Here is a 14,090-nt window from a genome sequence, read left to right on the forward strand (position 1 = left end):
TCAAGACACACCATCCCAGAGGGTACAATTTATCCTGGGTACCGAGGATGATGATGAAGAACACATTCCCCACGATCTATTCACTGAAATGGATGAACTTTGCTTTAGAGAAGGAGAAGAATATGAATGGAAAGAAACTGCCAGGTAACCAATGGATATTCCTCGTCAAATTCTCTCACTGATGATTACAGCACAAAGAGACTTGGCCCTCCAGTTTACATTAAGACAAGTGGAAATCTGTTTGAAGTGCCTGATAAGTATTCCTTAACACCTAAGCATACTTCTCCTAGCTCCACGGCTGTTGATACTACTGCTTATTTTTTAAAAAAGATATTGCTCACTTTTATATAAGGGTGCTGGTGTCAAGTGGTAGGGTGGTTGAGAAATGAAGGATAAATGAGGCTGTAATCCTGTACTCTTTTACCTGGGAGTACGTCCTAGTGAGTTTAGTACGGCTTACTTCTGAGTAGGAAAGAATACGATTTTAATAAAAGCAAACACTTACATTATAGAATGTATGGAAAGAAGATTCTGAGAAGCAGGGCCAAATGAGAGATTTTATGTATTCTTATTTAGTTCTTTTTGTTGTAAATTGCCCTGGGGCCTGTGCAAAGAGCGGTATATCAATCATCTAAAGAAATACATAGATTGTAAATAGCAGAGTTTTTAAAAATTAAAAATAGTTTTATTAAGTTTTTTTGTGTTTAAATAGCAGTATTTTGAAAAATAACGACTTGTTAGTGTGCATGTAGCTCAGTGTATTTTCGTTTCAGATGGCTAAAATTTGAAGAAGATGTTGAAGATGGTGGTGATAGGTGGAGCAAACCTTATGTGGCTACCCTGTCTCTGCACAGTCTCTTTGAACTGAGAAGCTGTATCTTAAACGGGACAGTCATGTTGGATATGAGAGCCAGTACGCTGGATGAAATAGCAGGTAACAGCCAGTTTTCCTTTAAGATTTTTAAAATTTTGCTTGTGTAGATCTAGTTCTAAAAAACAAACAAACAAACAAAAAACAGTTTTTCAGTTATTCTGTCTAAGAAAGAAACACGATAAAGGCAAAAAATTCCCACCATTATACTTAAAGCTTGAAGTTAAAAGTCCTGCTGATTAACTGTGTTTCATTAGCAGATAAGGGCCATGCTAAAAGTTGTACTTGCTTTAATTTTCTGTAGCATAATGTTGTAACACTAAAAAAATCATTTTATTCAGTGTGTTAGCGTAAATCTTAACCAGAACCTCTCTGAGGCTGGGGTATTGTCACTGGGGGAGATAACAAGATGGTTCCAGCCTGAGGGTTTATATTGCAGGGCTTCGTTGCTTATTCTGTCGCTCTGCTACATATTTTGTTGGCAGCAATTTTAAGTTTTGGGATTAAATCTAAGCAAAAATGTGCCTCATTTAGAAGAAATCTGGACATTTCCAAATAAGGACCACATTGTATACAGGATGATTGCATCTTGTGCACAATTCACTTGCGTTATTTCAACCTTGTGCGGTTGAAAGACAGCTGGTTGAAATTGCATGCATGGTGGAGAGCTTAAAAGCTCTTTTTGTGCTGGGTTTTGCTGGCACGGAAAGAGCTTTTAATGGCTCTGCCTTGTATACTGGGCAAGTTCTGCTCAGTGCATGGACTCTGGGATGCTATCATGAGATCTCGCAGGAGCTTTGCATTGTTTAGAAAATGCTTGCTTTATAATCTTTAACCAGAATCATCATTTACCAAAGGAAAGTCTTACGGATTGCTCTTAATGTGGAATTTGACTTAAATCAGCTTCAGGAGGTCACTATATTTTTGATTTAATCTTTTTCTCTCTATAGATATGGTATTGGATAACATGATAGCTTCTGGTCACCTGGATGAATCTATGAGAGACAATGTCAGAGAAGCTCTTCTGAAGAGGCATCATCATCAGAATGAAAAAAAATTCACTAATCGGATTCCCCTTGTCCGATCCTTTGCAGATATAGGCAAGAAACATTCTGACCCTCTCTTGCTTGAAAGAAATGGTGAGATAAGTCATGGCATTCAGTTTGTTTTAACTTTTAACAAATTTAATGCAGAGATGTGAGAAAAGTCAGCACACTTGAAGAAAACAAGTTCATAATTCATTCCTGATATATAAGGAGTTGAGTAAACATTTGTCTGTAGAATTAGTGACTTTGTCTTCATGCCTTTTGACCTTTTGATCTGTAAGAGTTGAGAACTGTGCTTACACCACTGAATATATGGATAGATGCTTGTGAAACCAAGGCTTATGAATATTGTGTCTTGTTTTATTATATACCTCCCCTATTTTCTGGCTCTTCCTGTTTTATGCCTATGCTACTGAATTTTATAATAAGTCCATTTTTCTTTTAGGAATAATCAATAAATGATATTTTGGTGAGGAAAACCACACTGCTTTTTATCTAAATGATTGCCTTGGTTTCTCCTGTTTGCTATTCTCTGTATGTGCATGTGTTTATATTTGCTTATAATATAGAATCATTATAGGATATTCTGATAGTGTGCTTTTTATTTACTGAGTGGCTCTTACATTTGGTGTTTCGTTTCTGTTGGTGTGGTTTCTGATGCTAAAAAAAAATAGAGTCACTGCTCTGGTAATTTCAGGTAATCAATGTGTATCTCATTTTATATTGCTATCTATACTCTTAATTAGAATTATCACATATTTGACTTTTCATGTATGTATATTTCAAATTGCTGATTTTGATAAAACCTGCCTCTAAAGATCTTGAGTTTGGTAGCTCCACAGCAAACTGTTGCATTGTTATTAGGAGCCTGTAATCAGTACAGAGTCTTTTTAGGCCCTAAACCTAGTATTTTTCTTCCATACCTTCCTGTGGTGACTTGTTTTTAAAGTAGGAAAAACAAAGGATCACATACTGTTGACACCCTAGGTCAGGATAGTGACTGTGTTTTTATTTTGCATGTTGTACTTCAGATACTGTACTTCTTGTTTTTCCCAGAACTTGTTTTGCAGAAGGTGCTTATATGTCTGCTTTAATATATATAGATTCCTTTATCATAAGCATAGCACTTAGATGTTTTGCTCAATTCTCTCGGGATCTTAAGCAGTCACCAGTAATATATTTCTTCTTCCTTCCTTCCTTACCTTGTAGATATGTGTACATATAAGCTGACTTTTTTAACATCGAAAATTCTGCTTAGCTCTTATGTTTTGCTTAAGTCTTATCTCACCTATGACTGAGTGATGTTTTGTGTTTTTAGAGTTTTGTTATATAAAATATGAATAACTTGTCTTCCTGCTGAACATTTTTTTTTATCACTTTATTTGTTTTACCTCAGGGGAAGGCCTTTCAGCCTCCCGCCACTCATTACGAGCTGGTCTCTCTGCCTCAAATATTTCCCTGAGAGGAGAGAATCGCTTATCCCTTCTTCTCAATTACCTTCTTCCTGGATCTCCAGCCGTCTCAAGGAGCGCAACCCCTTTACCTACCCCACAAAGCACTCCACCTTCCAGTCCTAGGTGCGGTCACAAGGGAACCACAAATTTACCACCAGCTGAGCACCAGGGTGCTGAACTAGTGTCTCCTTCTAGTGATGATATCCCTAAAGTAGTAATTCATCCACCTGAGGAGGATTTAGAAGCTCAGGAAAGCGAGGAGAAGACGACAGAGGATAATAGTGACATAATACCAGGCAACTATTTGAACTCAAATTGTCCATGTGTGGTGCTTTCTGCAGCTGAATCACGTCCACTGCAAAGTTTTTATCACACAGCTTGAGCAATCATGAGTTGTATATCAGTCTGTCACTCGTTTGCATGCTTCATTTCTTCTTGTGTGATATTTTCTTGTGTGATACTTTAGTCAGTATTACGAACTGGAGTTGACACTGAAATATTAACACAAGTATTAACACATTGAAAGCAATGAAATATCTGAGTATTTCTCCATACTTTTTATGTTCATAACCTAAAGGAATTCATTCAGCAAGTGCTTCTGCCTTTAAAAAATACGAAAGAAACAAGCGAGTTATACATTATAAACTTGAAACTAAGATACCAAATGGTGGCCTTTTACTACTTTTTAAACCTCGTAATTTATAGTAGGTGATGTATACTTCAGCACCAGAAGATGCCAGTTACTTTAAAAATTATGGTCTGTTCTTTGAAAACACAGTAACATGCTGTACTCAACTTGAAATTCCTACTTCAGGGTAATAAACCAGTTCTTTCCTGTTTAATTTGACTTCCTATGTGAGACCTCTTGCATCAGTCTCATGTTCTGCACAGTAGCTTTTTGCACAGAGGTTGAGACTAGGAAGATTGACTACTCTAGCTAGGAGCTTAACATCTGATTATGTGTGTTGGTGTACAGCAAATTATTTTTTCAGGCTATTGTAGCAATCAGTAACCAGCAATCAGTTGTTTTAAGACTTGCGATGTAAATGTAAAGTACGTATATATTTAGGGTTAAATGCTCTGAAAGTCTTCAAACTGCAAAGTCGAATGTACAATTTTTTTTACTTTTGACAGAAGTAGGTCCCCTGCAAATATGGACTAAACATCTCTCTCTTTCTCTCTGACTCACGTTTTGTTGCAGTGCTGTGTAAAGTGTGACGCAGCTTGAAGATGCTTTGTAAGCCATATCCTGAAATTATTGCTTTTCTCTGAGGTTGTTTTATTCAATTGCTTTCCTTTGTTGCTCTGTTTCTTGGTTACTGTCATCTGGGGGCACTTTGATATATTAGATTAATTTAAACTTTGAGCTTTCTGTTATCTCATGTGAGAAGATATGACCATTGTAGATTTTCATGGAATTGTGTCTTTCAGTAAATAGATAATCTGCTCTGCAGGTATTGGCACTGTCTGGGATCAGACAACACACTGCACAAAACAGTCCTAAGTTTTCTGAACTTGGATTCCACTAGAATAGGATGCAAGGGAAATAATGATAATTTAGTATGAAGTAGTGTAACTAAGAGCGGGCAAGCAATTGTCCTAGAGTACATTTGCTTGCCTGCTCTGCTACTGCAGAGAAAGCCTTCTCTTGCATTCCCAATTTACAACAGTAGTGTCTTGTAGAAAACACCCCCCCCACACACTCCAATAAGTGGGAAGCCTTGTATTGGAGAAATGGGTACTTCAAGTTTCCTGGTCTAAACTGATTAGGGTTATAAAGAAAATAACCAGCATCTGGAATTGAGCCAGTGAAGTTGATTCAACAATGAAGTAATGTGATACCATTTACAAGAAAGATCTTTGGTTGTTCCCACCATAATGATGCCTCAGTGGTTCTAATCGACAACCTCCAGTGGTGTTTCTGTAGATGTTCAACATGTTGGGGACAAGTTGTAACTCTGTGGCTCACCGTAAGCTAGTGGCCATGGAATTGAGCAGTACCCCTCAGATACCACCTTCTGAGACTTGCCTGCTAGAAAGGACCAAAGATACTGTAAAGCAGTGTCACCAGCCCCAGGAACATAAAAAGCCACTTGAGACGTTAAGCAGAACCAATAGGACGACACTTCTCTTGTCTAGTTTCTGATATACTGGGCAATCCTGTTGGAGGATAAGTACCATCACAGTTCCAAAGCAGGGCTGGAAGCAAGACTGAACCAGCTGAGGCAATTTCTTTTACATTTATTTATTTAATGTTCCTAATGTGGACTGTTTGTTTCTGCACAAAGAGGTGGGTTGTTTTTTTTGCAGTGGCTTATTGAACTCTGTGTTATATACCAGCTCTGTGATTCTGTGATTTCTTGGTAGCCCAATCTGCATCTTGTCAAGACTAGGCCAAGGTTCTTAAAAATGCAGTTTTAAAACCATGTATTTCATAGAATGTTACAACAGAGGTAGTATATTGTGTCTGTTGTCCAAAATGGTGAAACAACAGTTTCAAAATAGTGTACAAGACTAGATGGTAGATAAAGCAGTGAATCAGAAAAGAAAAAAAGTTGGCATCTTGTAAGAGTTATAATTAGTAGCAGCAGCAGTAGTAGTAATTTTAATAATAGTAAAATGTGTATATCGCCCTTCAAAACTAATGCAAATCCATTGATTTTAATAGGTCTGCTCTGAGTGTAATTTTGTTGGATACCACTCTGATATGTCTTTGAAGTTTATAACAGTTCTTCTTGTTATTGGTTTTTTTCTTAAAACTGGTTTGCCACCTTGGGAGCAGATGAAACTGCAGTGTTAACTCCAAATAAAATTGGTTCCTCTTGTTCATGTGTAAAATTAATTCTTAGGATCATGGGTCACATCCTATTTAAAATATATTCTTGCTTTAGTGTTGACTAATGGAAGAGAGATGTACTCTTGAGGCCAGTCTTGTAACAAGCTAGGTGTTTTGCTAGGTATTCTAAAGTATGTTTTTGTGGTTTTTCAGACTCATAGAAAGTATGACATCCCTCTGATGCACGATCCACACACAAAGCATTGGTGGTTAGACACACATTCTTATGTTCTCTTTTAAAAAATAACACATTTTTGTTCTGGTGCATTTTGCAAAAGGCCATCATTTAGGCAACATCTAATTTCAACTTTTTAACAAGTGTTCATTGTTTTTCAGAAGAAAATAACTTGTTTGTGTGGCATTTTTGATACTAATGCACCTTTTGTTTATTAACTTCCACATTCGCTTTTAGAAAGCTGCCACTGTCATTGTGTAACTAAGTCTGTTTTCTACTGATGTAATTTTGAATGGCCCTGTATATTCTGCTTGTAGGACTCCTTGCATCGCCACAATCTGCACCCGGTAATTTGGACATTGGAAAAAGTGGAGAACTTAAAAGCAGTGGAACAGGGGGAAGTAGAGAAAACAGCACTGTTGATTTCAGCAAGGTAAACTATGTCATTTAGAGAGTAGAGAGAGAGAGCTTTGTGAATTGTAAAGCTGTTTATTTACTCTGGGTTTATGATCATTATTTGTATATTGTTAAAAGCAAAAATTCTAAGTGATTTTTTGTTTGTTTGCTTATTTGAAGTTACTTGTGACAGATTTCCAATAGATCTGTAATGACTCCTGGAAAGAAATTAAGAATTATGAACATATTTCCATAATTTTCTGGACTGTAGGATTAGCAGCTGATGTCTGTACATTACTTCCTATATAAATGACCAAGGAAATCTCCTACAGCCACAAACGATGACCATGGTTTGTTTTAGCCATGGTTTCTAGTATGTCCCCTACCCCAAGCTGCCTCTTATGCCAATACCCAGTTAATACCTGAACACATTTTGTAGTGCTCTGGATTGGCATGGCCTCTTCATCACCAGCTCATTTATTATTGGCCAGCTGCAGAAACAGGGTAGAGAACTCCTCCTGGAAATCTCTGGCTACATTTGGTGTGCTTAGAGATAGCAAGAGTCATGCAGCCTTACGGATGATTCTGTTTTCCAGCCAATATTCCCTTATGCCTTTTGTAGCAAGGTTGTACCCTACTTGGTCACAGTCCAGTTGCAGCCGTGGAAGCCTGGTATGTGCCAGTGGTGCTAAAATCGACACTTTAGGACTGAGTTCAAGTGTGCAGAACTGAATCCTTTAGTATTGGAATGAATGCTATCTTGCAGTGAAGGTTTTAATGCGGTGTATATTTTATTTCCTGGAAACAATATATGAGCCTACATTTCTGTTGTTGCTTGAAGCATTTAAGGCTCTATTCCTCCTCCTAGTTTTCTGTATTTAAACCTGCAGAGGGACAAGATTGCATCCACTTGTTTTATATAATTCAGTTGAGCAATGTAATTACTAATTTAAAAGTTGTCTGTGAATGTGCATCTTGTAAATTAAATGTAAACGAAGTTAACTTGCGTTTTAGTTAATCATGGCAGATGCCACTATTCCTGCTCCTCTATCACAGTTTTTGTGTTTTTACTTGGCCTATTCTTCTCTGCACCTGCCTTGTCTCCTGTTGGGCAGGAGTCTGCCTCCTGGCACTGTAGTTGTGGCACACTTGGTGTGGGACTCAAGAGGCCAGCTGTAAGTTTTATTTCCTAGATAGCTGTGTAACTGGTGTCTTAGTTTCAGTGATCTTTGTGTATCTGTCTGTATGTGAACCGATAGTTCATGTGCTGTACAATATGGTGGTATCCTTCTGTAATTATATACACAGTTTGCACAATTACTTTATTAATAAACCTTATATAAATATCAATAGATACTTCTCCAAATCTAGTTTTTCCCCTCAGGCTGATTTTATAAAATGAAAGAACTTTGTATATAACTGCAGTGACTTTTTAGTGATATTTGTAGATACCAATAATAAAAACTGTTTTTTAAAAAAAGTAGTTGTGTTTAAATATTTATACTAAAATATGCAACAATGTGTGCAGATATGGTTACATTAGAAATGTATTTCTGAAGCTTCTTCTGACACACATTTGTTCCTGTAGCAACACCGTAGTGTTCTGTTCACAACAGTCACATACCATTAATCCTAGTTTGAGAAACACTTTTAGCATTAATCAACTGTAAACTAAGTAGCTATTTTTAATCCTTGTAAATAGGTAGATATGAATTTTATGAGGAAGATTCCCATAGGTGCAGAGGCATCAAATGTCTTGGTGGGAGAAGTGGATTTTTTGGAGAGACCAATCATTGCTTTTGTGAGGCTGGCCCCCGCTGTACTTCTCTCAGGCCTTACAGAAGTTCCTGTTCCTACCCGGTAAGGAAAATCTTACATATAATAAAGCTGGAATTTTGTATTTGTATAATACGGTTTTGACTCTAAGCTTTTCAGGCAGAAATTCTTAACTGAGAAATACTTCCTTTGCTGCCACCTCCTTGTTGTTGTTTTTTACTTTGTGCGTTGGTGTGAAATACTGTAGGTACTTTTTATTTCATTTTTAAAAAATAAATGGAAATGGTAATCTGCTGCCACTAACTGAGCTAGACACTGGGCAGCCTTCCAGTTTCATATTTATGCTTTCTCACAGCACCTGACATGTCTTCACTGATCACTGATGCTAAGAAAATAAGCTTATCATAGTTCTAATGTCTGATTTCTTGTAGTCTGTTTCATTCTTCCACAGATTCCTTTTTCTTTTGCTGGGTCCAGCAGGCAAAGCGCCCCAATACCATGAGATTGGTCGATCAATAGCAACACTTATGACAGATGACGTGAGTACTAGGCATCCTGTATCTGTTCAAAGTATTCTCTTAAAAATCTGAATGGGATTTTCATTCAAGTAGAACTTGGCATGGCTAATGATTATATGGTGATTGAAGGAAATAGCTATGGAACAAGTATGTTTACCATAAGCCTGAATTTATGAATGGTGCGGTGAAATGTGTCATGTTGTGTTTTTGATAAATTCCTAAAGCTGTGTGTGTGAAATAATTACTAAATGAAAGCAACAACTTTTGTGAAATCTGACAGCTATATACATCTCACAGTAATGCTCTTAGATTTTTCACTGTTCCTTCCTCCTTGCGTGGTACAATCCTATGCATGTTAGCTACAACAGGACATATTCCCATGTATGTGTGTATAGGACTGCAGTCTTTATGAACTTTCCTTTCCTTGCTACTCTGAAACTTTGAGAGATGTTTACTATGTTTAAATATCAATATTATAGGCTTGAAATGTCATTGTCCATGCAAACAGGTGTATATGTACATAAGCGCACACACATAACTTGTGTCTTGAGCATGCATTTGAATGATGATCATAGGTATATTTGCATGTAGAATTGAGTATAGAAACAAGTTATTTATTTGAGCCTTTTAAAATAATAACTGTGATGCCTTTCCAGCCTCTTAGAGAAGAGTTTCACCATGTCAGGAAATCAAATATAAGTGTGTATATATTTTATAAAGGTTTTCCATGATGTTGCTTATAAAGCTAAAGACCGAAATGATCTGCTCTCTGGAATCGATGAATTTTTAGATCAAGTAACAGTTCTGCCTCCAGGAGAGTGGGATCCATCTATTCGAATTGAACCACCCAAAAGTGTTCCTTCTCAGGTAAGAACTTCTTTAGTGAAGGGCACCTTAAAAGAGTGTAGTGGTGTGACAGGACATAGGTGGGATATGCAAACAGCTAAAAAAATGTCAAAACTGCATGAGATACACATAGAATGAAAAAGTGCTGGTTGAAACTGAAAAGCACTTCATGGAACTGCTAATCCTTTTGTGAGAGAGGTGGCTAAATGTTGGCTCCTAACTTTGAAGGAAAACATGCTATGTTCAGTATCTGAACGCTGCAAAATGTGTTTGATTACCCTAAACTCATGATACAGGATGGACTAAACAGTGAATTGAATGTGTCTAGTTGCTTTGATGAAACGAATTCTGCAAATAGTATATATTTTTTTAACTAAATGGTTACTGTGTACAGAATTTCTCCCTAGATAATACCATGCTAATCAGCTGTTCTGATACAAAAATAATCATGACTTAGAATGAAGCAAAAAGTTTGGGTTTTTCCTCTTGTGAACTTATCTCCTTGCATAGTTAATGACAGCTAAGGTTTTTAATAATCAAAAGATTTTTCTCTCAGAGCCATGTTAAGTGTTGCAGAATAATTTCTCAGTGAATAATTAACGCTGCTTTTTGAAAAATACTTTTTGAGTTTGGCAGGAAAATAGCATCACATGCTCAGTGTGTAGGCCTTTCCTTAGGTGTGAGGGAGAGAGCTTGAAATTATGCTTGTTATAATGCAATCTTTTCATGCATTTCCTTGATACAGGAAAAACGGAAGATACCTAAATTTCCAAATGGAGCTGCTTCTCCTGGAGAGTCTCTTGAAGAAGGCCATGCTGGACCTGAACTACAGAGGACTGGAAGGTGTGTGGTGTTTGCTTAAATTCTAGCAATATTAAAGAAGTAGAAATCTAAATCCTTACTGCTTTAGAAATTTGCAGAATATATATTTCATAATGTTTAGTTTCCACCGTTGGCCTGTTTTAGGCACTTAATACTACGGCAGTATTCTTCAGTACGCTTCGGGGAAGAATAGAGAATGTGTCGATGCCTTACCCAAATTTATTTTCAAACTGAAACAGTGCTCAAAGTCTTATGTTTGCCATAGATATGGTTTAAAACCAAAAGTTGTATATAGTGGGCTAGATAGTCAAACCATTTTGTAAAGAAAAACCACAGTGATTTCCTAGACATGGAAACATTAGGGATGTCCCCTATCGTCCCTCTTGGCAAAATTCACAGAAAGGAAAAACTTTCTGAGATAGAAGAAGCCATTTTCAAAGAAAATTCTCTTTGCCAATTTGAAATGTCTCTTCACTAAAAACAACTGTTGAATATGTATCTGACTACAGATTTACAAATCAGTAAGCTTTATCAAATACAGTTAATGGGTATGAAAAATGAAAGATTTAAGGCGTTTGGATGGCTTTTCACAAAAGTTGTTCATCTTAAATAATTTGAATAACTTTTTTGAGGAACATTATTGAAATGCACAAAAATGATAGTATACTGTACTTTTATTTTTTAATTTAATTACACTCTGTGAGTATAAAAATGTACATAGACACATTTCTTGTGTAATAGTTATTTTAATGGAGATTCAAATGGCTTTCTTTCTAAGAATATTTTTCTGCGACCAAGGTTAATTATTCCCAATATATTTTGAATCTGGTATACCAGTGCTATCAAATGTTTGACACTTATTCCCATTTTCCTTAAATATTTTGAGATTTCTCTTGATAGTTTCTGCTGCTGTATAAAACCCCTGCCTTTTAATTAGTTGCCCAGAGCTGTATATATTCCACAATTCAGTGCAACCTGGGTATAAGCACAGAACGTGGTACTGGCTGCAGAATTTGTCACCCTGAGAACATTCAGTTTTTCATTAAAAATAAGTTTTGGATCTTTAACATTTCAAAGAGAGGCTGAAAAGTGAATGTGTCATGCATGGTAAAATGTCACAATTCAGAGATGAGACTGAGAGTTATTTCCAAGGGTTGGCAAGAGCCAACTGATGGTTTTAAAGATGTATGGGGGGGAAACTGAAATGCAGAATTTTGAGTTCTTTAGTGCAGTGTATGCACACTTCTGATATTATTGACTTCTGTATATTTTTGCATTTCTTAATATTATTGTAAGCTGCCTTGATCATTTTCATAGCACTGCTAGGACAATTTGTAAAACCTCTAAGGAATAAATGCCAAACACTCTGAACTGAGACTAACACAAATCTGAAATATTTTGTTCTGTTGTATCTACTCACATCTGTTAACGAGAGCATTAATGACCACTTTTGTGGGAAGTACAGACCATGCACATGGAGTTTTAAAATATCCACAAAGCTGTGGGTTGCATCAAATTATGTTTTGCTAAAGTATGTTTTGCTAAAAAAAATAAGAGCAAATGCAGGGAAACAGAAGTCCTACAGATTTTCAGCAGAAGTTAGATGTAAAATATCTTGATCAATGTTACATTCAGGTAGGGGTACTGAATATTTTCCAAGCTTTTTTCAATGTCTAGCCCATTATACACAAATTATCTGCCAGCATTAAAAACAGAATATCAACTAAGTTTACTTTAGGTACTGAAAATGAGTAGATTGAAATGGTACATTTGCAGTTTGTAATTGTCAGTAGGTTTGGAGTATATGAAATAAGGCTACTTTGTGCTAAAAAAAATCTGCACTGTCAGTCTTGTGTATCCCATAGTTTTAAGCGTTCTGGAGTCCTTTAGTGTACAGTTTGACGAGTTTCATCTCACCTATTTAGGCTTTTTGGTGGTTTGATACTTGACATCAAAAGGAAAGCACCTTTTTTCTTGAGTGACTTCAAGGATGCATTAAGTCTGCAGTGCCTGGCCTCGATTCTTTTCCTATACTGTGCCTGTATGTCTCCTGTAATCACTTTTGGAGGGCTCCTTGGAGAAGCTACAGAAGGCAGAATAGTGAGTACAAAGAATGGTAGTAGCCAGGCGTTTAGATTTTCAGAGGCAAGTGACTGTGTTCATTTGTCTCCTTTATTCCTACCTTTATTTGAAGACCTTTAGCCACAGCATTTGATTAGCCTTGCCCCCTATTAAATGTTCCTCAAATATTAACTGGAAAACATGGATAAAAATGTGTGTATGAACAGGAGAAGACGCACAGTTAAGGTAAAAATTACTCTGTCTTGATGAATCGTTTCATGGATTGGAAAACGGCTTGCATTGTCTTTATTTTAAAGAGGCCTTAAACTGGCTGTGGAAAGGCTATTGGATCACCCGCCTTTGGACCCACCTTGATTTTCTGCTCAAGGCTGATGTTTCGGATAGCTTGGTTGTTTTATTGGGTAGTAGACCTCTAAAAAGAATGCCTTTTTGAAAAAGGTTTTGGAAAGAGAAATGTAGAACTAAGTACTCTGAGCTATCCTAAATGTCGCACATGTGTGTGATAAAATCTAGATGGGCACTTTTGTTAGAGAAAACTGTTTCAGGGAGGAATTGTTTGGAGCAGAAAAGTGATGAAAAGGTGCTTAACCTTGTCTCTGTCCACCACTCTTCGCTGCAACTATGCCCAACCAACTTCGCCACTTTCTCCCCCCTGGGTCCCAGATGCATTTCCCTGCCTGGTGGGGGCAGGTGGGGCACTATGGGGTTGCAGTGGAAAAGTAATGTAAAGGAAACGGGTGAAACGCCTTTCATCAGCCCTTCTCTACTCCAATTGTCGTTCCTGAAGCTGCTTTCCTCTATAATAATTTGTTGATGTTTAAATACATATATATGTGTGTAAAATGTTTGGTCTTCTTGAAAATAACTGCCCCACTTTATTTGCAGTTGTACAAATTAACTAAATTCTTAATTGTTTTTGACATTGAATTTTTGTGACCTTAGCCATCATGCTTTTACTGATGATGATTTAGAATGTATAGGCCATTATAACAGCTGATCTAATGGGGGTTAAAATTAATGGAACACTTAAAAACTGTTTTCACGTACATATTTCATTGTAAATCTGCCTTCACAGTATAAATGTCTGTAATTTTGAAATTTGTTTTTATATGTATTGAAAATGTCAGCATTGCTTTCCATAACAGGTATTCACATTTTCACACAGTACTAATGCTTCCCCTTTGTTAGACTTGACTTTTTTTTTACATAACTTGAACATTTATATATATTTCTTCTACATTACTGTGGCCCTTTCAAAAACAAAACAA

The 14,090-nt window shown here is 36.7% G+C and overlaps 1 protein-coding gene across 14 annotated transcripts in view; it reads left to right on the plus strand.

Moving 5' to 3' along the window:
- Positions 1 to 14,090, plus strand: part of SLC4A7 (solute carrier family 4 member 7) — a 66,198-nt gene that overhangs the window by 30,585 nt on the left and 21,523 nt on the right. For 5 of the 14 annotated variants that reach the window (XM_083405658.1, XM_083405654.1, XM_083405655.1 and 2 more), the window contains 9 exons: positions 6 to 144; positions 774 to 934; positions 1,822 to 2,010; positions 6,700 to 6,815; positions 8,481 to 8,638; positions 9,006 to 9,093; positions 9,793 to 9,939; positions 10,664 to 10,761; positions 12,666 to 12,840. In XM_083405658.1, coding sequence (XP_083261784.1) covers positions 6 to 144; positions 774 to 934; positions 1,822 to 2,010; positions 6,700 to 6,815; positions 8,481 to 8,638; positions 9,006 to 9,093; positions 9,793 to 9,939; positions 10,664 to 10,761; positions 12,666 to 12,840 — 1,271 coding nt within the window. Of the gene's footprint in view, positions 1 to 5; positions 145 to 773; positions 935 to 1,821; positions 2,011 to 3,313; positions 3,668 to 6,699; positions 6,816 to 7,893; positions 7,954 to 8,480; positions 8,639 to 9,005; positions 9,094 to 9,792; positions 9,940 to 10,663; positions 10,762 to 12,665; positions 12,841 to 14,090 lie in introns of all 14 variants that reach the window. The other 9 variants (XM_083405664.1, XM_083405659.1, XM_083405661.1 and 6 more) reach the window with 4 other exon arrangements.

The sequence above is a fragment of the Podarcis tiliguerta genome (assembly GCF_965153285.1).
Source record: "Podarcis tiliguerta genome assembly, chromosome: 12".
Classification (NCBI taxonomy): domain Eukaryota; kingdom Metazoa; phylum Chordata; class Lepidosauria; order Squamata; family Lacertidae; genus Podarcis; species Podarcis tiliguerta.